The sequence below is a fragment of the Lycorma delicatula genome, chromosome 3 (assembly GCF_047948215.1).
Source record: "Lycorma delicatula isolate Av1 chromosome 3, ASM4794821v1, whole genome shotgun sequence".
Taxonomy (NCBI): domain Eukaryota; kingdom Metazoa; phylum Arthropoda; class Insecta; order Hemiptera; family Fulgoridae; genus Lycorma; species Lycorma delicatula.
In genome coordinates this window covers 27167794-27195699 of record NC_134457.1, presented here as the reverse complement: position 1 = coordinate 27195699, position 27906 = coordinate 27167794, and the positions used below count along the sequence as shown (strand labels likewise).

The following is a 27906-nucleotide window of genomic DNA, read 5'->3' as shown; positions in this document are numbered from 1 at the left end:
TGACTATTCTAAATCTCATTTTTTATAGGAGCTCAGTCTTCTAGAAGAATGAGTTTAGCAAGATTGCATAATCTACCCCTGGAAACACCTATAACAAAGATTATCACGTACATAAACATTGTCCAAGAAAACTCTTCACCTCAAATGAATCAAATGTTAGACAAGGTAATTTTATTTTTATTTATTTTTTTCATTTAAATGCTGTAGTTTGATTTTTCTAAGCAATATCTACTTTAATTTTTTCCTTGAACTATCATTTTTATTCATACCTTCATTTGAAAAATGAGTCTACACATAAACTTTGCAGTTAGTTTTATTATTTAATAATAATTAAAACTTTTATAAAATTGTTGTATTATAAAACAAGACTGTCTTTTTTGATGAAGAATTATACTCATTTAGCAAGACTATAACAGCTATGAATAAACAGTTCGGGAGCAATCATATCTTGGGTGGTAATAACAATCTTGTAGTTCTGTTTACTGTCTAAATAAAATCACATGGTAGAACTTTAACTTTTACGAAAATAAAAATTGATGGCAATATTTTTATACTGTTTATCTCTTAAACTTCAGTGTGTTGAGCAGAATACACTGTTTTCTGTGCTGTTGTTTGATCAAAGTACCAATCCTCTCTGCTGCATGTTTTTAAACACTTTTCTGATATTTTATCTATTCTTTTGTTTTTACATTCATTCTCTTTTTATGTAGAGTTTTTTTAATGAAGCTTTTAGACAGGTATGAAAAAACTCAACAATTTTTTTTATGTTAATAATTTTTTTTCTCAATACTTTTTGTTGTTCTTGAACATTATAAATCTATAAATAGTATCTCACTTTTGAATAAACAGAAATAAACTGAAGAATTAAGTTTTCTGGGAAGATAAAATTCAGAGAGGGGAGAAATCATACACTTAGAAGGAGCCCACCCTATCCACTATCTTTGAAGAGTGGAGCAATTTTATTTACATTAGGAGTAGCGCATCACTGATCAATGATTGTGGGTTAATCAGCTTAAATATATGCCATAATAAAAATTAGTTTTCCTTCAGAAATTAAACAGCTATCTGAAAATATATATTGGGTTCCTAAATTTCACCCATCGATGGAATTGTATTGTACAAATATGTATCCAGTAGTACCACAACCCATTCGGCTATATTCCTACTGTAGGTAAGGCTTTGGCTAAGTACTGATGAGCTTCTCATTTTGATAACAAAGAATCTCCACTCTCCCAATCACACACAATCCAATAAAAATAGAATTTTAATATCCTATCAATTAATGTCCTATAAATGAATGATAATTAACTGTCAATTAATTACTAATTTATCATTAATTAATTAATAATTAATGACAATTAATTATTAACTAATTGTCCTATCAATCAATGATAGTCAATTGATGTCCTATCAGTTGTGATAAAAATAAAATAATTTAAATGTTTGTATTTAATTTATGTTTATTTAATCATAGTTTACAAATGTGAAGGACTGTAGCTTTTTCTTATATGTATCATATTATCATGTGCAGTGTTTTGGATCAACATATTCAGAACATAAATGATAGTTTAAAGAACATTAAATTAAAATCTTTTAAGGTTTTTATTATATTGGGGAGATATAAGTGAGAGTGAAAATGAAAATTTTATTATTCTAAAAAATTATTACATTAGTATTATATTCAACAACTGCATAAACATCAAGAGCTTTTTTTTAATTTCAGGTTTTAGACATACTTCGTTCAACAGAGCTTTATACAACTAATATAAAAAATGACACATTAAAACTTGAAGATCCTGTTACCAGTGATTTAATTGGAGCCCTCGTTACTGTGAGTACTTTATTTTCTTGATTAAATTCTTATTTAGAGTTACGTGTTTGAGTTTATAATTATGAAACGACTACCTAAAAGCAGTTAACTAGTCACCTCTGGTATTCAATTAATTTTATCTTGCTCCCCATTATTCTAATTCTTTAGTAAAACTAAAAATTGCCCCTCATGCCTTGTCACTTGTCAACTATCCTAAGATGTGTACCCTCATTCCCTTGTATTTTTCTTTCAGTCATCTTTCTTTAGGTAAAGTTCTGTTTCAACACATATCCAATCTGTGCCACTTTGGTGTTGATATTTTGTTTATTAGACATCCACTTTCACCATTTATATTATGTTTATCAGACATTTACTTACTCAATTTTAATTCCTTTATAGACACATTAGAGTTCTTCCAAAGTTCTCAAGTCCTTCTTCTCAGTGGTGTAGGTCTCTGTTCCATATAAGATAACATTCTAAACAAATAATTTTGCAAGCTTTCTCAAGTAATTTTTCCATTTTTAATAATTCCTTAATCATTAATCTTTTCAAATGCTACGTTTTTAAATAATTAAATGTTCTCATCCGTTCTGATTTCTTCCCTTCTAAGAAACATACTCAGATTAAAGTTTACACTTCAGTACTTTGGTACACTTTATTTTATGTATGTTTATATATAATATTATAAGTATACAATAGTTTATGTTAAGTCTTCACCATACATCATAGTAAAATACTTAATTATTTAGATGGAAGAAAACCATCTCTATTAAAAACGTTTCTTTGTGATTTTTGTTATCTTAGATATGACACACACACACACACACACACACACACACACACACACACACACACACACACACACACACACACACACACACACACACACACACACACACACACACACACACACATGTATATATACAGAGAGAGAGTTACATTGACTCCTTATTATACATAATTTACTAATTAAAAAATATATATTAAAGAAATAATTTGTATGATACTCTTTTCTGAAAATAAATTATTTAATTATATAGTAAAATGTAATTTATAGGGTCCAACGCCATCCCATGCATTAAGACGCAGTTCCAATGACTCTGTAGCTGCATCAGCTCTTAAAACAACACAAATATCTGGAAAGCCTTCTTTCACACTGTTCTCGTCTCCTGTCTTAAAGGAACTCTTGGATTCTTCACTTATGTGGGACTTTAGTATATTTAAGCTAGAAGAAACAACTGGAGGAAGGTTAACGTTTATTTTTATTCATAAATATAAATCTTGCAATCAATATTCACTGCCATTTACTGCATGTTAAAATAAGATGTCATTAATCTAAATAAAAACACAGGCAGTTCATTTTTGATAAAACTTTCTGGCTGCACCAGAGATTATTGTTGTGAATTTTTTAATGAATAAAATATTCACTAAAATTGATCTTAAATAAATTTAAAAAACATTTATGAATTTTTTTGTTAATTTAGGAGTTCCAAAATCAGGGGAGGGGGTATTGTTATTTAAGTGACTTCATTGTTTAAAAAAATACATTTAAAGCATTAAATATCTAGAATTGCAAAAAAAATATTTTGGGGGCTCTCATACTCAAGGGGAAACATTTGAGTAAAACTAATTTTTAAGAAAATAATAATTCCTTAAAGGTGATAATAAATTAAAAAAGACCTTCTTAAAATTGTTTAAAACATTCAAACTTACAACCATAATTTTAAATAAACTAAGTTGTAATTTTCTAAAAAGAGGGAGAAAATTTTTGGGTAATTTTTTTTCAAGAAATCCTAATCAAAAAATTAAGATTTTTACTTTTTAAATGCAGTGGGTAACTTGCCAGATTGTTTTCAATTTAAAATAAATGTTTAAATTAAAAACGTTTTTAATTAAAAAAATATTTTTTGATACCACGGGCCATTGATGTGGGATGGGAAAAATTTTTATAGTGTTGTGAAGTCCTTCACAACTATATTGATGTAGAAAGTATAGATGCAAAAAACTCTAACTCCTTTCTGAAGTAATATATAACAAAAAAAAAAAAAAAAATACATAGTAATTTATTTATTTGAATGTTAAATAAAAAAGTTAGTAATTTGAAATTAGATAAAAAACCTTTAACTTCTATAAGAATAATGTTTTCCTAAAGTGTGAAAAGATATTAAATTTTATTTTGGCCAAAACACACCATCTCTTTTTCAATTTTTCCAAAAAATTAATATATTCTTCCCTCCCCCAAAGGTAGTACTATCTACCAAGTTTCAAAAAATTCAATTTACACGGTCCAGATTTATGAGACCAAATACAGGCCAATATACATACATAAATAAATTGGTAGTTTAGCATTCTAGCAGTATATAATAATTCGCATCCATAATAAATAGACATAATAATTTTTAATAAACTTAACTACTTTCATAAAAATATAACACTTACTGCAGAAATTGAAAATAAGAACATTATTAATTTTCTTGACATAAATATTAAAGGAAAATTAAAATTAGGAGTATACAGGAAACCAATAACAACTATAAATAACCTCTCTATCCATTCATTACATCAAAAAATTGCCACATACAGTAATATGATAAACAAAGTTTTGTATTGATAACGTATTATTAAAAAATGACTTAAGTTAATTAAACATACAGCAGTTGAAAAGGACACAATAAAATCATCATTAATAATTTTAAAAAAAATAATTACTATACAAATAGTACGCTAAAAAAAGGTTTTCTCCTCTTTTAAACATTTCACTTCAAAAAAACATCTCGCCAACTTTTATAAAATAGTTCTAAAAGTAATAACAAGAAACCAGATACCAAAACGCTTATGATAAACCAGGTTTATATAGAATTAATTGTAATAAGGATTGTAAAAAATTCTATATAGGTATGACAAATAGTATGTTTAAAAAAGATTTAAGATACACTTATAAGCATTTAAATATAATAAAAAAATCAATACTGATCCACATAAAATACAATAAACACACATTTCCAAATTTAAAGGACATAGAAGTATTTAAAATGAGTAATAACAAATTAAAAACACAGTTAGTCTTAAATTACTTATAATAAAAAACAGTGATATTAATATTATAAATGAGCAAGTGAAATTTGAATATGATGGTTCACCAAAATAGAAGTCATATAATCATAAATTATCTAATAGATAGCAGTATGTATTGTTATCAGTGATAAATTTTCCTTCAAATTACCATTTAACAATCTGACTAAAAAGAAATAACATCCTTCTTTTTTAAATTTTTTTCCCTTTTTTTTAATTTTTAATACATCTGATGAAGTGATGCGTACCATGAAAGTGAATTTAAAAAAAAATCAGTAAATAGATATTTTTATTTTATTTATTACTGATAATGATACATACATTTGTACATATGCACAAACGTGTCCATCTGGCAAAAATAATTTTTTTTTATTTGGGAGCATTGGAATAAAACATTTTTTCACAGATTATTTGCAATCTATTTTTTAAAATATCTCTTTAAGGTACAAAACTTAAAAAGACCAATTTTTTTTAGAGTTTTCTTTTACCCATATTTATATTTTCCTGATAGCAACATATATAATTTTAGCCAGGAAAGTAAAAATATGAGAAATCAATAAAAATATCCTCTACAAACCATTACAATTTAGTTTAAGAACAAAAGTGTGAGGTGAAAATTGAGCTAACTTTCTTTTAATAACTTTTATTAAAAACAGGTTATTCGAACTTTAAGGTAAAAGATGTAACTTCATATAAAAATAAATCAAAGAATTAATATTCACATCTTATTTGAAATTTACATTTTAATTAATGTACCTTCAGCAAAGCTCTTTTATGTTAGATAATAGAATTGTGTTCACTACTCTATTGACTATGTAAGACCTCTCTACAACTATTTCAAAGCACACCGTATTATCATATTGAAGTCTAGTAGGAAATTTTTTAATTGATTTTTAGGACTGAGTTTATTTTTAAATATGAACTTATCAAGAATGTATGGATTGCTTGTTGTTTTCCCTCTTCCTGAAGTCATATGTTCAGGCAATATTGAAATATCAAGCATCTGGATTATAAACTTCATGCTTTTTCTTTCTATTCATCTCAACTGATATGTTCTATTTCATTTCAGTACATTACTAACTGTGTGTTAATCCAGAAAATTTTGTTGCTACATTAGTATAACTGTGAAGACTAGCACTGAGAAGGAGTGGTAACAGAGGAAACAAAAAAAGCATATATGGAAAAAACATGAATAACAAAAAAATACTCTACTGAAAACAAACAGAATTAATAATAATAATGCCAGTTGTGGTCGGTATGCTATTCCCTGGATGAAGAAAGGAACTTTCCAGAATTTATTTGGAAGGATCAATAAAATATGAGGGAGCCGCAAGAATACATTACAAAATATAAAATTAATTAATAATAAAAAAAGTGGTTTAAATTAATACAAGAAGATAATAATAACTATTATGATAATAATATGAAATTTGACAGCAACTTGTTATATTAAGAACTCCATTTTAATATAGAGAAAAAATCTATCCAAAATTAAATAACTTTGTACTTAACAATTTTTGCATTATTTATCTCATATTTCAAACTAATCTTTTTTCTAATAGAACTGTAATTTTTTTTTAGGCCCTTAGTTTATTTAGGTATGAATATACTGATGCATTTTGATGTACACAAGACATTGTCATGTGATGAAAGAACATTGTATAATTGGCTAACAGTTATTGAAAGAAATTATCGTTCAAGTAATTCATACCACAATTCAACTCATGCTGCAGATGTATTGCAAGCAACAGCTGCATTTTTAGAACGTGAACAGCTTAAAAAAATAATGGATAATCTAGATGAAGCTTGTGGTTTAATTGCTGCTGTTTGCCACGATATAGATCATCCTGGCATGTCAAGGTATGATATATATATTGTATTTTATTAGATTTATTATAAATATAGCTTTACAGAATGGTTCAATAAATCTTATATTGATAACATTTACAGGGGATATTTAAAGAATAAGTATAATAACAAAATCACTATCCTTATTCCAGTGAATGGTTCTAAAAGTTATGATAGAAAATATATTTTATAAAATTATATAAACAAAAGCACAAATAAAATAGTGAATGTTTATAATACAGAATAATATAAAATTGCATATAAACTGTAAATAATATTTCAAAAAAATTCTTTAATTATAACAATAATTATATTTTTGACAGATTTAACTTAAGTGGCATATATAAAATTAAATGCACAGACTGTGTTGCCGTATATATAGCTAAAACTGGTAGATCTTTTAAAGTAAGATTCTCGGAACATCTAAGAGCATTTAAAAATAAAAATTGTTCAAATACAGCAGACACTTGATTTCAAATGGACATAAAATTACACATTTAGTAAATAATCTTAAAATATTAGAAATTTGTAATGTTAAAAACAAACTGGAGCATTTGGAAAAATATTACATTTATAAATATAAAAGTTTGAATTTAGTAAACCATCAGGTAAATTTTGAACAGGATTATCTGTTTAAATTGGTAGTCCTGTAGAATAGAATTTTAATATCTGACTAATATTTTTAATCAGTCATGACATGGTTGACGAAGTAGCTTAATGCTAATGATAACAGTGGTATTTTAATAACTGATGATGAATTTGTAGGATTTGAAAAGGCCTTATTAAATTGAAGGTAAGATCATTCTTGCTCTGTATGTGCGTATCTGATGGTTTAAAAATACTAATTATAATTCAACACATAGGACATATTTAAAAAATTAATACATATATATGTAAATCGTGGGTACAATTGTGGATCAGGTCTCATTTCCCTTTGTTTGATATATTTAATGGCTTATTAAAGTGTGTGTGTGTTTCATTTTCTTTTCTTTTTTTTATAAGTATCCTAATGATATATCATTTTTATAATTTTAGTAAACTTCTAACTGACTTCATTAAAAATTTACATAATATTTCTTCTCTTTCACAGTGCATTTCTCTGCAATTCAGGTGATGAACTAGCGATATTATACAATGACCTTAGTGTATTAGAGTCACATCATGCTGCACATACATTCAAATTAACTTTGGCCGATGACAGAATTAATATATTTAAAGGTAAATAAACATTAATTAATAAATTACATACTTATTTATATGTTTGAATATTTTGAATAAATAAAACTGGAGAACAATTTTTAAAGATTTAATACACTTTTAACCATAATGTTTTGAAATCCAGAAGTAAATTTCAGCCAGTTTCTACATCTTGAGAAAATAAAAATCTTATCACAGCACACTGTTCTTTCATGATACATGTTTCAAGCTAATCTGACATCTTTAAATAATGAGAGAGATGATGATGATGAAAATAATAATAATGGACATTTTTTTTGAACAGCTGGTATTTTTTGTCAGGGGTGCCAACTTGAAAATCGGACAGTTTTAGTTAGTACATTAAATAGTCTCTCTGCTACTGCCATTTGTCTCTTTTAATTATTGAATGACTCAGATTTACCATAATATTATTTCATGTGTTTATATTTTAAATAATTAATATGTTTTTTAATCACATGTATTTTTTTAATTTTATTATTAATGTATGTGTCATGATGCTCTTGGTTTACCATGATCTATCCAATCAAATGCTGGGTCAGTTCCTTTTTTTTAACCATCGTGACCCATTCCTAATGGAATTTATATCATGAATAATTATGTACCAATCACAAAAAGAGTTATTTATTTATTTACTTATTTACTGATAAAAACAGAAATTGTGTCAATTTTTTAAATGAGCAAATAAATTGTTAGAGATTATACACTGAAATAAAAAAATCTTATAAAATTTAAAATGATTAATTAAATTTTTTCTATATGAATATTACTTGTGCTTGTTTAAAATTAATATGTCTTAATTAAATAAATATAACTGCAAAGTTGTAACCTATTTTAAAATTCACAGATAGATTTTCTATTGTGTTATGTTTTTTCTGTAATCTCTATAAGTTGTGTTGTTTTATTTTACTTATTTTCAGCTCTAGACAAGGATGTTTATAAAGCCGCAAGACAAAGTATCATTGATATGATTCTTGCTACAGAAATGACAAAACATTTTGAACATCTTACAAAGTTTGTTTCAGTCTTTATTAAACCAACTGTAACAATGGAAGAAGTAGCGCAACTTAGTGGTAATGAAGTTAAGGTAAGTTTTTATATTTTCATTGAGCCTTAAATTAGTTTCAATATTTTTGTCGAATTCTTACTTTTATTATAAACAAATGACAAACAGTACATACTCAATATTTAACCCTTTGTGCTTGAACACCCACCGTTCCCAAACAGCGTGTAATATGTTCCACATGCATAGTTCTCTCAGGTCATATAGCTACTGTGAGTGGCTGCTCGCTTGTCTGCCACTGCTCGGCTGCCAGTTGTCAATAGCTCGGAATTATTTTCTCAAGTGTTACCTGAAATGGAGACATTGAAAGAGCATTTACAGAAGAAGAAACGCAATGATTTTTTTAACAATCTTAAAATAAAAAACATAGTATTGTATAATTTTTTAGGCCTCACAAAAACATTATGTTAATATTATATGAATAAAGGTAAATACAAAAACAGAACTGGACAGAGTAAAATACAGATAATGAGTTAAGAATTTCTTTGAGGCCGAAGAAAAAAAATTATATTACATGAATAACAATTTCAATAATAAACAAAAAATTATAAAAATGAATAAAAAACAGAAAATTGATAAAACAAGTGTTTGTTTAATGCTTTATTCCTTGAGTCTCTTGGCTGTGTGGTATTGTTCAAAGCATTGTCCAATACACAATCCATGTTGTGCAGTGCACATGTTTCACACACATATATTTGGTACGTTTCCTTGTCCCACTAGCACTTTTGTCACTGCATACAAAACAAGCCTTAGTTTTACCAGGCCCTAGTGACCATTGTAAAACAATATTTACATTGAAATAGCATACAAGAGTCACAGCCTCTCACAGTGGCCATGCAAGTGTTCACGGGATTTTGTACGGGCCACTCACAGCGACCATACCACTCCTGAGACTCTTTGTTAAAGGGTCTAAATGAGTACAAAGGGTTAAAGCCTCCAATATACTTGAATAATTTTATATCAGTTCTAATTTATTTATAGCTTCATGTGTCATCAGGGTTTTAGTCAGAACATTACAACAATCTATTCTTTCTTTTCTGTTTAGCCTCTGGAACCACCATAAGGTATTACTTCAGAGGATGAATAAGGATGATATGTATGAATGTAAATGAAGAGTAGTCTTGTACAGTCTCAGTTTGACCATTCCTGAGATGTATGGTTAATTGAAACCCAACCGCAAAAGAAAACTGGTACCCATGATCTAGTATTCAAAACCATATAAAAGTGCCTTTACTAGTAAAGGTACTGCCTTTACTAGGATTTGAACCTTAGAACTCTTGACTTTGAAATCAGCTGATTTGCAATAAGTTCACCATCCTGGTAGCCAATTTAATCAGATTGAACTGTAACCAGTATGCAAAAATTTAAGGGCAGTTTTCAGTTAAAGCATGAGTTTCTAATAACAGCTAAGTCATTTATGTTATTTTAAAAAATCAGTTTTAAAATAAAAAATTAAAAAACCTGAGATTATAAAAGAAATGAACAGTATCATATTCATTATTTGGTGGAAACTTAACCAAAAAGATACATTCTGTAATATAAGTTAAACAGCTTCTCAATGAAGATATTAAATTAGTAGCAAAGTAAAATAGAAATAGCAGAAAACAGTTATAGATATCATTGTAGTGTATACAGATCACTATTTATCAGTTCATTTTTAGAAAAATAAACCAAAAATTTGGAAATGTGTCATAGCTGTTTGCAGCAGTGAGGGATTTACTCACACTGCTTATATATACATATATAGAAAATTTTGTTTCATTAATTACCTAGTCAAAATCTGCCGTATTTTGATGTTTTATTTTTCATAAACTTCAAATTCTTACATTTGTATCATCTAGTTTCTGTGGACATTATTCATTATACCATTTTTCTGCCAAATATAAAATTGTAGGTACTTTCTGCCAGACATAAAATAGTGTGTTTTTCAAACTCAATCTTTTATGTTTTATCCTAGATATCTTGAAAACTACTAAAACTGCAGTTCTGTGACTTATTTTTTTCAATTTTTCAGTCATATTTCATATTAAATAAATAAATTTATCCCTTAATTTAGATCCCAAGAATTGAGTCTAGCTTAATTTTACTGAAGTCACACAAATCACTGTAAAATCTTTCACCAGCTGACATTCACTAACGAGGCGTTTCCAAAACTATGTTTATGTGAATTTTTTTCTTTATTTACACCAACAGAACATATCATGAAAGATTTTACATTCTTTGTGAATCTCTTTGTGTATAAAACATAGAGCAGGAGAATAGAGCTCTTGGTTCTCTACTGGTTGAAAGTGAAGTTGAATGTCCATTTAATTCAACTCCGGAAAAATTGCATTTGTTTAATGTATACAAATAATGAAGCACTGTTACATCCTAGTCACTTGATGTAACATTTAATTTTAGAGAAATAGGCTTGATTTAAAATTATACATTTTAATATCTGTATGCTTATAATTTTAAGGTGAATACTTGTTTTTAGACATTTTCATGGTATATTTACCTTATTTGATCCAATTCTTTTGTTTCAGAGCCCAAGTGACAACCCAGAATTTATAGAAATGTCTCCAGACGATGCAATTTTGGTAAAAAGAATGATGATTAAATGTGCTGATATCTCTAATCCTACCCGTAATGTAAAATTATGTGTTGAGTGGGCACGGCGAATTGCTGAGGAATATTTTAATCAGGTTATTTCTGACAGGATTCTTATTTAAAATAGTTTACTAAAATAGTTTCCTTATTAATGTTGCTTTAGTACCACTTTATCATCCTAATATATTTGGTCTGCTTTACTTTTGAAACGTTGAAGAAATGATAATTAATTTTTTGTTATCAAACAATATTATTTAGAGAAAATTCTGAAAACAGCAGTAGATAATGCTTAGTAAATGTCTTAAGGCTTTGAGTTAAACAAAAATTGAATTCATACATAGTTTCATAGCTTTAAATTCCCAGTAGTCATTTTAAAACTTAAATTTAAAATCTTAACAACTCACCTTTTTGGATGGAAAGGTATAATTTTTTTAATTAAAGATTTTTAGTTCACGATTCATTTTAAAATTTGATCTTCTGAAATATGAATCAATGTACTCATTTTTTATTTAAAGTAAATTTTACAATTTTTTTTCTTAATTTGTAAAGATGTACATTTTTCAATTTTTTCATTTATTATCTTCACCTTAAAAATTTTCATCCTAGGACGGGTACATCTGACTCATCCAAAAAAAAGCTTATGGCACATTTAAAAATGTGCTCATTTAATTTCATCACATCTAAAATGTGCCGTAGGTCTCAAATATTATTGTGGGTAAAATAAAAAATGTTATACATGTATTCACCAATATTTCCCCTTCTATATTTGTTGATTCCATTGCATAAATATTATATTCTGCTTGCATTGCTGTTTTTGGCACAAGCACAGCAACACATACAGTGGTGAGCAGTGTTGTTTCCTTGATTAAATTTTAATTAAATAAAGTTTAATGAAACTTAATATTCTTTGCATTATTAATGATAGTTGTGGTTATTCAAGAAATGTATTTTAAGATAAGAAAATAATTTTGAATAAAAAATATAGTTCATGGAACCTATGTAACCCATGAAAAAGTAACACAAATATTTTTTTTTATTTTATCAACTTAATATTTTCAATTCATCACTTTTTTTTACATGACTTAGAGATTATGTAAAGTACAATTAATATATGTTACAGACAGATGAAGAGAAGACCAGAAACCTGCCTATTGTGATGCCTATGTTTGATAGACAGTCGTGCTCAATACCTAAGTCACAAATGGGATTTATTGATTATATCATAAATGATATGTTTGAAGCATGGGATGGTAAGCTAACTTTAATTAGAAATAATGCAGTTAAAAAATAGAGCAAATTATAGATTGTAGAGAGAAAATAACTTTTCTTTTGCTGTTTTCTGTTTCTCCATTTCTATTATGTGCTTCCTAATATGTTAACACCCATTTTTTTTATTTTTCTGCTATCCACAAATCCTTTCTCTTCCCTTTCCTTCTAAAGATCTCTCAACAGATATTATTGCTTTAATATGTACCCAAACCAGATTTTTCTTCTGCTGAATATGGTGTTAATCAAATTCCTTTTCTCATCTCTTTCTTAGTGTTTTATTGTTCCATACATTGCTTAACCATTTCATTTTAGCATCATTCTTCATGGTGAGGCCCACACTTATTCATCAGGTTTTTATTGCTTTCATCTATCCGATGTAATATAAATTTAGTAATGTTATGAATTTAACACAAACAAAATTATAGAATTAAGTCTTCATTTTTTAAATTTATTTTATATAATGTTGTAGATTAAAAACATTCCTTGTTTTCTTTTCTGTTAACTGTTTTATCTTGCCTGACTATTAATTAATTATCTTGTAAGAACTTTAAAGTTTTTATTATTTTTAATTTATTTAATTTCATTTCTGTCACTCAGTCAATTTGGGCTACCTCTCTGCTCTTGATTTTCTGTTTATTATTTATTTACATTTTTTTTCCGCAATTTTATTTTGTTTTCATTTATTGATATGTTTAAGAATGACTATCTTAATAATTATTTAATAATCATATAAAAAATTTGTTTTTTCTTTATTTGATCTTTAAATCTTAATTTTTAAAATATTTATTTTATTTAGACATTTCTTTCAATTTTCATATTTTTCCCAGTTTTTTTTTTTAAGTCATTTTAAAAATTAAGTTTTAAGTAGATTGTTCATTAATTTCATTAAATATCTTGCCTATTGTATTTTCCAGATTACTTGGTGTAATCTGTTTTTTCAACCATATTTCTGTTTTCTCCCCAACAATGTACTTTTTCTCCCTGATTCTGCATTACCTCAATCATCCTGCTCATCTACATTTCATTTTTTCCTTCAAAATTGTTGAAATCCCCTTACTTATATATTTACTCATTACCCCACTACCCCGACGGGGAGTCTTATTCTTTAAGACTTTGGGGGTTGGCGTCCCCACGGGCCTAGCCTCTGCAGCTATTCTTCCCACTATACAGTGAGCTGCAGAACACTTTACATTATACACATATACTACACCAAAAACACTACATAAATTACAACATACACACTCACAAAATTATACAACTACATCCTACACTGATATTTCTTACATTAACACTCGGTGGTGTTGCGACATCTTACGAAATGCAACTGTAACCCAAGGTGGGAACAAATCGTGCCGATGGGTGAATGGCTCTACGTAGTGAGTCTTGAACGATGTCCTCTGGGCACCAGGGCGAACCCAGTTGTACTTAGCTCTAGCTCCAGTACGCGTGCGCTCTGCTGGAGTGGTCCATTTTTCGCCGGTACTCGTGGGACCAAAATTTCTGATCCTATATTAAATCCCAAGATGGTTGGTGGTCCATCTGAAAAAACCACCAAATTAAGTCTTGCGAAGAGACCTCGATCAGCTTTGTCTGACGAGGATAAAAGTCCTATGGAAGAGAACTACAAATCTTTAGACTTGAACACTAAAAATATTCGATTCGTTGTTCTCCGAAATAGTCAGGAAGGTGGCTCCCTCCAAAAGGTTTCACCTTTCCTAATAAATAAAACTGTAACAGGTGCAAGTGGCTCCCCGAAGAACATCAGGAAATTACGCGACGGATCGATTCTGGTTGAAACATTCAACGAAGAACAGAGTCGATCAATCTTACGTCTTCGTAATATGGGTGGTATAAATATAAGTGCTGAAAGACACAAAACTTTAAATACGAGCAGGGGTGTAATTTTTTGTCGAGACCTTTTAGATATACATATCAATGAAATAGTTGACGAGCTTTGCCACCAAGATGTTGTTGAAGTGAAACGTATTATGAAACGGCAGAACGGAACAGAAGAACCGACACCGTCTCTTATATTAACATTTAATCTCCCTGTTCCACCAGAAAAGATTAAAGTGGGTTACCTCTCGGTTCGGGTACGACCATTCATACCCAACCGACGGCGATGTTTCAGATGCCAAGGTTTTGGTCACACTACAACAACTTGTACAAAAACTGAGATCTGTGCTCGATGTGCTAAAGAAGGTCACAATGACACTAACTGCGAAGAAAGTGAAAAATGCGCAAACTGCAGTGGTCCACACTCACAGCCCGCTCCCGAGATTGCCCAATCTTTAAAGAAGAAAAGGCAATTCTCAAAATCTGTACAGAGCAAAAGCTATCTTTCCCGGCCGCACGAAGAGAATACAAAAAGTTAAATAATTCACGGAACCTGGTTAAACCAGATGTATCTTTTGCCACCGCTACATCTAAACAAATTCCTACAAATGTTAATAATCAGCAGTGTGGATCCTGCAATGAGCTTAAAAAACTTGTTCAGATGCTTTCTGATCAAGTAGCTTCACTTACAGCCACTATCTCAGAGCTGACAAAGATGAAGAAAACGTTTTTCGTCGCAGTTAGTGAATCCAACAGTGTGATACACACGAAAGTTCCTGCTCCCAAAGTCGTACCGGCACGAGTAGCGACTATCACAGCTGGCAGTAAGCCACCTAATAAGCTCCCCGTAAAGGGAACCCACATAACCACCACCTCTGGGATGTTAACTGCAGCATCCCATTCAAATAAATCCTCCTCCACCATCACCTCATTTACTGGAGGATATGGTTGAAGAACCACCCGACCCTAGGGCATCGGAGTTCTTTAAAATAAAAAATACAAAAAAGAAAAACCGAATCACCTACAACCAGTTTTTATATAATTTCCGAAACTTTTTTTTTTAATTTTTTTTTTACACTTATGAACATTATTCAGTGGAATGTTAGAAGTATTCGGTCCCGCATTGAAGATATCAGAGTACTAGCGCACGCACATGATCCACTAATCATGTGTTTCCAAGAAACTCACCTTCTACAACATGACCCAATTACACTCAGAGGATACTTCTGTGAGAGATACGACTGCCTAGTAGACAGTAGGTGGAGTAGCGATTTTCATGAAGAATGGGGTGTCTGCTACAAGAATTCAACTAACCACTGTCATTCCTGCTATTGCAGTAAAGGTCTCTATTCCCTTCAAATTGCATATCTGCAATCTGTATCTCTCACCGAACACTGAGTTCAAGGCTTTAGATGTCTCAAATCTCCTCACGCAAATACCATCTCCATCGTTAATAGTAGTAGGAGACTTCAATGCCCATCATATTTCCTGGGGCTCAACCTTCTGCTCCACTCGAGGAAATATGATAAACAGATTGAGACAAGACTTTGACCTTTGCCTACTGAATAATGGATCACCTACATTCATGTCCTTATCAACTGGTACTGTATCTAACCTTGATCTCTCCATATGCTCACCGAATGTGCTCCCTCATTTTAATTGGTCTGTTTGTGATGACTTTCACGGCAGTGATCATAGACCAATTATTATTGGTTTCGGTGTAGACTGCGAGATTAAAAGAAGGCCACGGAGATGGATTGTTGAAAAGGCAGATTGGAACGGATACCATAAAGCATTCCAATCTCAGTATGACGATGAAGCGAACATCCTCGACCAATATTCTTTTTTTACGTCCACGATACTTGAGAATGCCAACAGATATATCCCACAAACATCGGGTAATCCTAGACGTCCTTTCGTTCCATGGTGGAACGATGATTGCAAATATGCTATTAGGAATCTACGACAGGCACTACGAAAATTTAATCGTAGGCCTACAACAGAACATCTAAATTTATACCGCAGGGCTAGAGCGGTGTGCCGTCGAGTATTCTTGGACGCTAAGAGGAATTCATGGACGAAATACGTGAGCACTATCTCACGCACTATTCCCACGTCTACTGTATGGAAGAAAATTCGTGCAATTTTCGGATCACCTAAACAATCTATTCTTGGTCTTATTGATGAACGAGAACTCCTTTCATCATCCTCGGAAGTGGCAAATAATCTAGCAAAATCTTTCCGCTCGGTGTCTCTCACCTCATCATATAATAACGATTTTCAACGTTACAAGATACAAATAGAAGTATTATCGTTAAACATTGGTGATTCGGTTGGTGAATTAAACACTCCATTCGTATTTAAAGAATTGTTACATGCACTTAAAACTTCACGGGACACTTCCCCAGGACCGGACAACATTCGCCTTTCCATGCTTTCACACCTTCCTAATTCGGCACTACAACAACTTTTGAATATTTTCAACGGTTTATTCTCCGAACAAGTCTTCCCACCCGGCTGGTCTGAAGCATTTATTATACCAGTACTAAAACCTGGTTTTACATGGTTTACATGGTACTTGGAGAAACATGGCTTTCTATCTCCAGAACAGTGTGGTTTTCGACAAGGACGATCTTCTATTGACCATTTAGTGTCACTGGAAACAGCCATACAAAACGCTTTCCTAAATCGGCAGCACCTCGTCGCTATCTTCTTCGATATAAAAAAGGGGTATGACACAGCCTGGCGACGTGGTATTCTTAACACTCTCAAAGAATGGGGAATCAAGGGCAATATGATTGCTTTTATCCGGGGATTCTTAAATCACCGAACGGCTCGTGTTCGTGTAGATGATTCGCTCTCACATAGTGTCATCTTGGAGAATGGAGTGCCCCAAGGTAGTGTATTAAGTGCCACCTTATTTTCTGTAGCCATAAACGATATTACCAAATGTGTGCAGGCTCCTGTCTCATGTTCTCTATTTGCTGACGACTTTGCTATCTATATTGTAAGCCGTTCAACACCTACAGCAGAGAGACTACTGCAGAACACTATATCTCACCTTGAAGCTTGGTCCAGGATTACTGGTTTCACATTTTCATCCGAAAAAACAAAATGTGTAGTTTTTTCTCGGCTACGAAACCCTTCTATTCCGCAAATATTTCTGAACGGTGAGACTATTACTATCTCTACTTACGTCAAGTTTTTAGGTTTATTTTTTGATAGCCGTCTTACTTGGGTCAAACATTTAAAAGAATTGAAAACAAAATGTTCCAAACTTCTAGATATGATGCGAGTCCTTACTAACACCATCTGGGGAGCCGATAGGTCATGTATGATACGTTTTTACTATTCCTTTGTTCGCTCCCGTTTAGATGATGGTTGTGTCGCCTACTCTTCAGCTCGTCAATTCGTGCTTAAAATGCTGGATAGTGTACATCATGCTTTCCTTCGGCTTGCCACAGGCGCGTTTAGATCAAGTCCTGTCGCAAGCTTACTTGTAGACTGTGGTGAACCATCACTTTGGGATAGACGAGACCAGCTTTTATTATCTTATTTTGCTCGTCTCAGAGGACAGCCGAATCACCCGGCTCTTGACTCGGTCTTTAGAAATCCTAATCTAGGAAAATATGAGGATCATCCACGTCGTACTGCACCTGTAGGTGTCCGTACCTGGCGTCTGCTGCAGCATATAAATGTTGACACACCGTCATTCTTTCCTATGTATCCTTGCTCATATCCTCCATGGAGAATAAACCTTAATAAATTTTAATTATGACCTGACTACATACAATAAACAATCAACACCATCTATTGTCTTTCAGCAAATGTTTCAGTGTGTTCTCTCCAAGATGAAACCAGACGCGGTTGTATACACTGATGGATCGAAACAAAACGATACAGTTGGGTGTGCATTTGTTGTCAATGAGAGAACTTATATGTTTGGTCTACCCGTATTACGAGTGTGTTTACCGCTGAACTATACGCTATAAATAAGGCTCTAAACATCATTAACCCTAAATATAGAAAAATTCTTATTTGCAGTGACTCGTGTAGTGCTCTCCAAGCCTTAAAAAACTTTTATTCCAAACATCCTATCGTCATTGAAATTTACAACGCAATCGCTGAGTTGAATAATCGCAACACAGAATTAAGTTTTTGCTGGGTCCCTAGCCACGTAGGGATTCCAGGTAATGAACATGCAGATTCCGCTGCCAAAGAAGCATGTAACCAGCCTCCTTTCACCACCCGAGTTGCTACTTCTGATTTCATTAACTATGTAAAACAATTATTAAGAACAAGGTGGCAAGGTGATTGGGCAGCTACCGTTGATAATAAACTCCATCAGATTAAAGATTCTGTGTTACCATGGAACTCCTCATACAGAAAACCCCGGCGTGAGGAAGTAGTTCTCTGTCGATTGCGGATAGGACACACGAGGGTCACACACGAGTACCTGTTTACAAGAGGACAACCACCTCTATGCGCAAGTTGCAACTGCCGCGTGACTGTGCGCCACATACTCGTGGACTGCATATGTTATGCGGCATTGCGTCGTAAATTTAAACTACCCAGAAACATCCGTGGTATCTTGTGTAAAGATAAAGAGGTTTTAAACCGGATGTTTCTGTTTTTGCGTAGTATAGGGTTAATACAAAAAATTTAATTACTCTAGTCCTATGTATTGTTTTTGTTATCCGAGTAGCGAGCCTTTTACACTCCCTATCGGAATTTTGTTTTATATATATATTCATATTTTGTTGTTTTTTTTTTTTATGTTTTTTAAATTCGTCTGTGATATTAGTTGTAAGATTTTTGTGATATTAGTTGTAAGTTTTATCTCTTTTTTTAGTTTTAAGTTTTATTTAGTTTTAATATGATAGTTTTTAACGTAGTTTTAAGTTACATGTTAGTGTTTTTGTTATCCGAGAATGGGCCTTTTACACCCATTCCGGATTTTGCTTACTGTGATAGTAGTTTTAAGTTTTAATTACTTTTATTTTTATTTATTTATTTATTTTCCGGGCGATGATAACGACCGCTCGTTTTTCCCCCTAAACAAAAAAAAAAAAAAAAAAATTACCCCACTAAAATCATTCTCAAAATCCCCTTTATCCATCATCATTTTATACCATTTATCGGACCATTTTATTTTATTATTGTTTAATTTATGACAGTACTTAACAAACTATACTCTTTTTATACATACTTTTTTAACTATTATATAATTTTAATTATTTATTTCTGTTAATGTGTCCTTTATTCAGTATTTGGTACTTTTTTGGAAAATATCCACCACCAAAAATAAGATTTTTTTTTTAATGATACAAAATAACATATACTATAATTATTAAGTAAAATTAACCAGGAGAAATGAAGGATAAATGATAAATACATAAAATATACTTTTTAATACAATATTTATTATTAATGATATATAAAATAATGGTAATGTAGCACAAAATTGGAATAATTATTAAACACTTTTTAATGTGTTTATGTGTGTATATACACAGTATGTCTGAAAAGTTCCCAAACTAAATTAAATAAAAATACAGATTTAAAGATAAATGAATTTACTCACATCAGCCCTCTAGAATCCTTCTCTGGTTATACATTTGTTTAGCCCTGGTAGAGCTCGTCAAATGCTCTGTTGAAATCACTTTGTGGGTTTGCCTTCAAATGCTGGGTGCAAGCCCTTTGGATGGCTGGAATGTATTCAAAAAAGCGGCCTTTCATCTTCAATTTGAGTTTTGGGAACAGAAAATGATCTGCTAGAGCCAAGTCGGGTGAATAGGACGAGTGGGATATGACGGTGATTTGATTTACGGCATAGTAACATGTTAAAACTGTTCCCAAGTGTGCCCCGGGGCATTGTATGCAAAAGAGTTTAACTGCCCGGATCACGGTACTCGAGCCGGATTCGATGAATGCGACGCATCAGCGTTTCATTATTTCCAAATAGAATTTAAAATTCACAGTTTGACCAGTTGGGACAAATTCATAATGAATCAGGCCCTTTGAGTAAAGAATCCAATCAACATCGTTTTCATTCTAGATTTTTGCTGCCTGACTTTCGTAGGTCTTTGTGCTCCAGGATTCAACCGAGCAGCGGAATGACTTTTTGTTTGGGAATCATACATGAAACACCAGCTTTCATCCCCAGTTACAATTCTTTGCAATACAGTCGGGTCGCTGTCGGTAGTTTCAACAAAGTCTTAAGTGCAAGATACACGCACCTGTTTTTGTCTTCGGTCAAGAAGTGTGGAACGAAACGAAAGCACACCTTTAGGTGGTTCAATTTTTCTGTTACAATTGTACGTACCCTGACTTTACCGATCTTTAGCTCTTCTGCTATGGCCAGAAGGGTAAGATGAAGTTGTTCGACCAGGAGCGCGCGCACTTTCGCATCGTTTTCGTCGTGAACAGCTGTTGACGGCCTCCCGCTTTGTTCGTTCAACGATTCTCTACCATCTTTAAACCATCTCCACTATGTATGTTGTAGTACCAGATGCGGCTTCATCACTGAATACTTGCTGTTACACATAATAAGTTTCAACGAAAAATTTTTTAAGTATAACAAAATTTTATCGTGGTTCTCTGTTCCATGACGTGAGCTCGCATAAAGTCAGATGAACACAACAAATGCGGCCGAATATAACTAGAGACTGCAGGGACGAAACATGATGAAATTTTATACACACACTCGTCAGACATCATACTCTACATACTTTGGTTGCCCGAGAGATGGCGCTACTTGTATCGACTACAGAAATTTAGTTCGGGAACTTTTCAGACCTACTGTTATTATACGTGATTGCAATACAGAATTTACAAAATACAATAACAATTGAATGATTTATTTATAAAATTCACTGATGTGTTGCAGCATTAATTCAAATTAATGTGCACATTAATCAGGAATGGTCGAACTCAGACTGTACAAGATTACACTTCATTTGCACTCATACATATCATCTTTATTCATCCTCTGAAGTAATACCTGAACGGTAATTCCCGGAGGCTAAACAGAAAAAAGAGAGAGCATTAATTCAAATAAATCTTCTTCATCCCTATAGCTGTGGCATCATAAGATTCACAAATATAAGAATCCATTAGTTCTCTAGGTGCCCTTTTCTTTTTTGTTACGTTGTTTGAAACACAATCATAAATTTTCAATATTTTGTGTGTGTACTCCGATCTCAAGATCCACGAAATACTCTGAATGATTTATTGTAAGATGTTGAAAGTTATAGCCATCTAATTTGGAAATATCTTCATAAGATTTCCACTTGTCGGATATAATTAAAGAACCTTTTACATGCAAGCCTTAATGATATCAAGCAAAATATTTTTTTTCCAATTCGGTACAGCAAACATGAAGCACTCTCTTGTCTCTCTGCATATACCTCCGAAAATCCATTGATTTGGCAGAACTCTTCCTTAATTATACTTTTGCTTGGAAAAATTGGGGATTCGTCTTGACAGTCATTGCCCTCTCCTCCTATTTTCTGTAGGTCATTAACCCAACAATAAATAAACAGTATTTTCCAAAGACAAATGAGTATCTTCTAGCCATGTATCTTTTAATAAGGAAATTTCCTGATGGCAGCTTAGTTTATTACACAACCATCGAATTCTCTTTGCAGTAAATTGTAATTTCATATTATGGTTTTTTTATTTTTATTTTTTTTATTTTATATGAAACTTTTGTTTCATGTAAAATTTTCTTTGTTTGCAAAAACTCAATTACCTTTTTTTACTGTCAATAATTTCAACAAGTGATGAAAAGGTTTGTGGCTCCATAACTACTGTATCTGCCAAAAATAGAAAAATGTATATTTTTGCACATCTAAATACACAATGTTAGTTTTATACATACCTAAGCTAAGTTCTGGTATTGAACTCATTTGTAAGAAAAAAAATAACCCCTTAGCTTCTGTAGTTAGTTCTTAGACGGCACCACTGAAATGCTATATTGAAATTAGAAAATAAATAAATAAAATTATAAATATAATTTAACCAGACTTAACCTACGCTCTCTAAACTTGACTAGTGTGCGAAGCGAGCGTAGGTTAAGTTTGGTTAGATTACATTTATAAACCCACCGGGTTGGTCATGTGGTGAACGCGTCTTCCCTAATCAACTGATTTGGAAGTCGAGAGTTCCAGCGTCCAAGTCCTCAGAAAGTCTACTTTTATACGAATTTGAATACTAGATCGTGGATACTGGTGTTCTTTGGTGGTTGGGTTTCAATTAACCACACATTTCAGGAATGGTCAAACTGAGACTTTACAAGACTACACTTCATTTGCATTCATACATATCATCCTCATTCAACCTCCGAAGTAATACCTGAACGGTAATTCCCACTGGCTGAATAGGAAAAAAAGATTACATTTATAATTTTTTATTTATTATAAATTTATAATTTTTTACAAACATAATTATCAACAAAGATAAACAAATGGTGTCAACCAATAAGAAACTGGTCTCTTCGTCCTTGACCTTTATCATATTAGCATTATTTCTACTGCTTAATTTTACCTAATAATTATAGTATATGTTATTTTGAATCGATTAAAAAAAAATCTGAATTTTGGTAGTGGGCATTTTCCGACAAAGTACCCATTATTTTATTAATTATTTACATATTATTCATTAAATTAGTTATCAATTATTATTTTATTAAAGAAATTTTGTACTACCAATACTAAAATATTAAAACACACATTTACAGTGAAATCTTCTTGTTCGGGAATTCGTTATTCGCGGTGCAATATTTTGCGATGTCTTCTCTATATTCGCGACTAGAATTTTCCGTATTTGCGTACGTACATTATGTAGTGACATTAAAAAATAAAAATATTAAAAGATTTAATGGCGCAGGTACAGTATGAACATTTGGAGGTAGAAGATACGATCCCTGGAAAACAGTTCAAAACGCCTTCTGAAGGCATTAAATTATCCCATGATCTTATCCAGTTTTTTATAGCTGCTGATCTACCTTTGAATATAAGCTTAATCTTTAAGCGCAAAATTGAAGATGCCTACAAGAATACACAGAACTTCACACGGATTTAGAAACAAGAGCGAGACAAGGAAAAATTAACAAATTTTTATAAATGCAATCCAAAATACTGTAGGTTAATTTTGTAAATTTGCAGTAATTTTAGTTTTAGTGTACGTAGTACTGTTGCGCTGTTTTCTTGACTTTTGAGACGATTTGAACATGTAATACAGTTTTCTAAATCAGACAGTTCAGTAAGTGCTTACGAGTAAATTAGGAAATATACTGAATTTTGTTAAATATTTTTTTGTGTAGTGTACCTATATATTGTACTAAACCATTACTTATAAATTAATGATGCCGTCTCCATTTCATCAATAACATCGCCCTAAGTAAGTACCCATGATATTTTTCATTTTACATACAACCTAACTATTATTCCTTAAACGAGTATTAGTTCCGTTCTATATTCGCGGCATTTTTAGTCTCTAACCCTGCGAATAAGGAGATTTTACTGTAATTTAAATTTTGTGTAATGCACAATTAAAATAATAATTTCATATAGATTATTATAACTAAAATTCTAATATTCATTAGTATTACAAACTGATATAAAATATATTTTTGTTGTATTGATCATTTATTCTTTTTTACCTTGCCCTTTAAAATTAATAAAAATATCTACATTGTAAAAATTTGAGTAAAATAAAATATAGTTCTACTTCAGTTGAAAAAATTTGCTCAAATGTTAAAAAAATCATAAATCATCAGTAATGCACAGAGTTACCAAAAACAAACTAACCTTGTGACACAAAGGCCCTGAGTTAGATACTAAGAATCTTTAAAACCACTTTATTCAAAAAAGAATAGTTTCATTAGCATGACAATTATGATAGACATTGACACACAAAATGAAAAATAAAATAATTAGAAATTTAATCTGCATATGCATAAAATATTAAAACATAACATCAGAATTATTCTGATTTAAACTAACACTGCAAGATATAAAGTAACTAAAAGGTTCAGTAAAGAAAATATTTAACTTGTTAGTAACTAAAACACAACATTAAATTTTGGTGTCTATTCTATACCTGCTGGTTGACTTACACGATGACTTTACAGTCTATATATATTATTAAAATGTTAATATGTAATCCCCTAGCAGTCAGCAGTATTTCCTTACAATCACATAGACATTTTCAATGGTATATTTTAATATATAAACAATTGATGATGTGCAGTTAATCCTTTTATATGATCTCAAGCCTATATTTAGTGTATAAGCTGACACAGTTTTTCATTTGAACATACCAATTGCCCAAATGGATATTAAAATTTTTAATAGTGTACAGTTTAACCAACAAATAAGGGAACACAAAAATATAGTAATATTTATCAATAAATTATTTTTTTAAAGAATTTCTGTTAACTACTGTTGTTATATCTGATATAATTTGTGTTTTTAATAAAATAAATTTTAAAAAATAATACTTAAATTTTTTTAAATATGTGAGAAATAGTTTTTTCATTATTCTGTAAATTTTGATTTATTGAATTCAACACTAAAAAAACTTAATTACCCTTAACTTATTTAATCCTAACTGTAATAGAAAATTTAAAAATATTATTTTTTTAATTTTTAGTATAGTAATTTTAAGTTGATTGTGCTCTTTTAAGTTTATTTTAATTTTTAACGTACACACCAACAAAGAAGTAGGTCATGTGAAAAAAGTCATTTACAGAAATAACGACACTCCTAAATTATATCTTGATAAAAATAAGCAAAGGAACACAGAGAAATAATATAAAGAGATGATTACTGACTATGAACTAGGGTGACTGGAGTACAGGGGATATGTATGTTTCTTTTTACGCTAACTATAAGTATTCCAACTAAGTTAAATAATATCTAATTTTTTTTAATAGAAAAAGAATCGTTGAAATTTGTTTGTTTGGTCAAACATGAACATAAAAAAACACATGAGCACCTCTTCCTTATTTAAGGTTAGTTTGGTTGGTTATTTAAAATTCATAATTGTTGGTTAGTTTTAAGGTTAAAATTAAATTAATTTTGTTGGTTTTTTCAGTATTTATTGATATGCCGGAATTACTTTATAATGTAAGGAACAATTATCAGTATTGGAAGGATATGGAAGAGCGAGGTTGTACAAGTATAGATAAAATAAGCAGCCCTTCCAATACAACTATCCTCCCAAACATTCCTGAGAAGAACAGTAATAGTTAATTATTACCATATTTTTACATGTTAACAAAAATTAACTTTAAGTGTTAATATTTGTTAACAAAGTGTGTTATATATTTGTTTGTTGTTTATTATATGTTGTCAGATTTTATTAATGTTTGTAACAATATTATTATATAATATTAATGAATGTGTATAATATAAGAAATATTTGTATAAAAGATAATATATTGTAATCCATAATTATTTTTGTTTTAGTTTCTATTTGTAATTTTATTTAATTCAACCTGTAGTTGTTAAATGTAGAGCAAAATGTCTGGTCTATGTGCTCTGTAAATTTAGTGTTTTAATATTCACTTTCTTTCCTTTTTAATAAGAAATATTTTTTTTAAATAATTATTCAGCTATTTTTATTTTTATTTTTTCAAAAAGTGTCTGAAATATATTAAAAATGAAACTTTGTGCTACATTATAAATATTAAGTTACCATCCATAATTATTCTCTTATACTTTTTTTAAATTTTTTTTTAATATACTATTTTGATTGTATTTAGTAGATTAATATTATAAATGTCTTGCAACAAAAAAACATGTTCTGATGTTGAACATGACTCATATTATAAAAGCCAGTAACTTTTAAAGTTGTTTATGTGCTGTTGTATTCTGGGAAAAACAATTTCTTTTTGATAAAAGAACTTCAGTTATAAAGTTATTTATATTAGCCCATACTCCTTAATGTATGATGTTTAAATTGAATAAGATGTAGTAAACACTGAGACTATACTAGAATTACTGTGACTTTATTTCCGTCAACCTTTTCTGAAGTTTTCTGGAAATTGGATGTTTTAGATACTATTCTCTTTAATAGTATCCGTTTTTCATGTTTTTTGGGCACATTTATTGCTCTGGAAACTCCATAAGTAGTATGCAAATGTTTCCTCCTGTAATTTCTACTTAATAAATAAAATTGAATTTCCTAAATTGATCATGTAATTTTAATTTCATTAATTATATTTCTTTTCCATTTTTCTCTAAAATAAGCTTTACATAATGAATAAATCTTTGTAATGCATCCTTCAACTAAGTTTTCACTATTAAAACAATCAATAAATGTCTTCATATTGCAAATCTTGGAATTTCCCATTTGCCTTTGAAAATAGGCTTTAATTAGAATCATTTTCAGGAATAATTTACCAGAAAAAAAATTATTATAAATACAGCAAAATAAATCTCTTATCTATCAAAGATTAATTTTGTTTCATTTTGATTTTCATTATCATCATAAGTATCAGTTACTAACAGTTAGCTATTGGAGTGGTAAATCTGGGTTATGTTTCCAATCAGTCATTTAAATTATTTTTAAATAAGTGTACATCTAATAATTGTTTGTTGTTTTTTTTTTTTTTAAATGAATTTATTGGCTTCACTCTTTCGTAGTATGACATCTCTGGTGTTGATCGGATATTTTTTTTTTTTTTTTTTACTTTCTCAGGTTTTAAATATTTAATGTGAATTATTATTAATTCTGTGCTGGAAAAACTAAAAAAAACAATAGCATCTAAAGAGGGAGCACAATTCATGGCAGTATTCTGCTTATTATATAACATCTCCATATCAAACAATGAGACTGTAAAACTGTGTTTTGAACAAAAATTCATTCATTTATTGTAGCCATGTATGTGTAGAGATTCATGGGTTGTTTCATCTAAAGACTAAACTGAAAGCTACAAATATATAAGATAAATAAATATGAGCACTTATTCAAACATGTGCAGATAAATCTATGTAGATTGACAAAATTTACACATAAACCAAATCAAATCACTTTGTGATTAGATAAAATTAAATAAATTTACTCTGACGAGGATATTTTAAATTTGACTGACTTTTGTCTTATCAGTAAAGTGGACTTATTTATTTTTTTCAGTTACAATGGAATTAATTTGTTATTTACAAATTTATGCCTTTGTTGTCTTTTTATATTAAAA

At 30.4% G+C, this 27906-nt stretch overlaps 1 protein-coding gene across 10 annotated transcripts in view; it reads left to right on the top strand.

Moving 5' to 3' along the window:
• LOC142321485 (high affinity cAMP-specific and IBMX-insensitive 3',5'-cyclic phosphodiesterase 8-like) overlaps positions 1-26696 on the top strand; it is a 1158933-nt gene extending 1132237 nt beyond the window's left edge. For 9 of the 10 annotated variants that reach the window (XM_075359602.1, XM_075359603.1, XM_075359609.1 and 6 more), the window contains 9 exons: positions 29-165; positions 1724-1831; positions 2868-3058; positions 6464-6742; positions 7821-7948; positions 8866-9032; positions 11534-11692; positions 12718-12847; positions 25803-26696. In XM_075359602.1, coding sequence (XP_075215717.1) covers positions 29-165; positions 1724-1831; positions 2868-3058; positions 6464-6742; positions 7821-7948; positions 8866-9032; positions 11534-11692; positions 12718-12847; positions 25803-25960 — 1457 coding nt within the window. In that variant the 3' untranslated portion in view covers positions 25961-26696. The remainder of the gene's footprint in view (positions 1-28; positions 166-1723; positions 1832-2867; positions 3059-6463; positions 6743-7820; positions 7949-8865; positions 9033-11533; positions 11693-12717; positions 12848-25802) is intronic. The other variant, XM_075359607.1, reaches the window with a different exon arrangement.
• The last annotated feature ends 1210 nt before the right edge of the window (positions 26697-27906 follow it).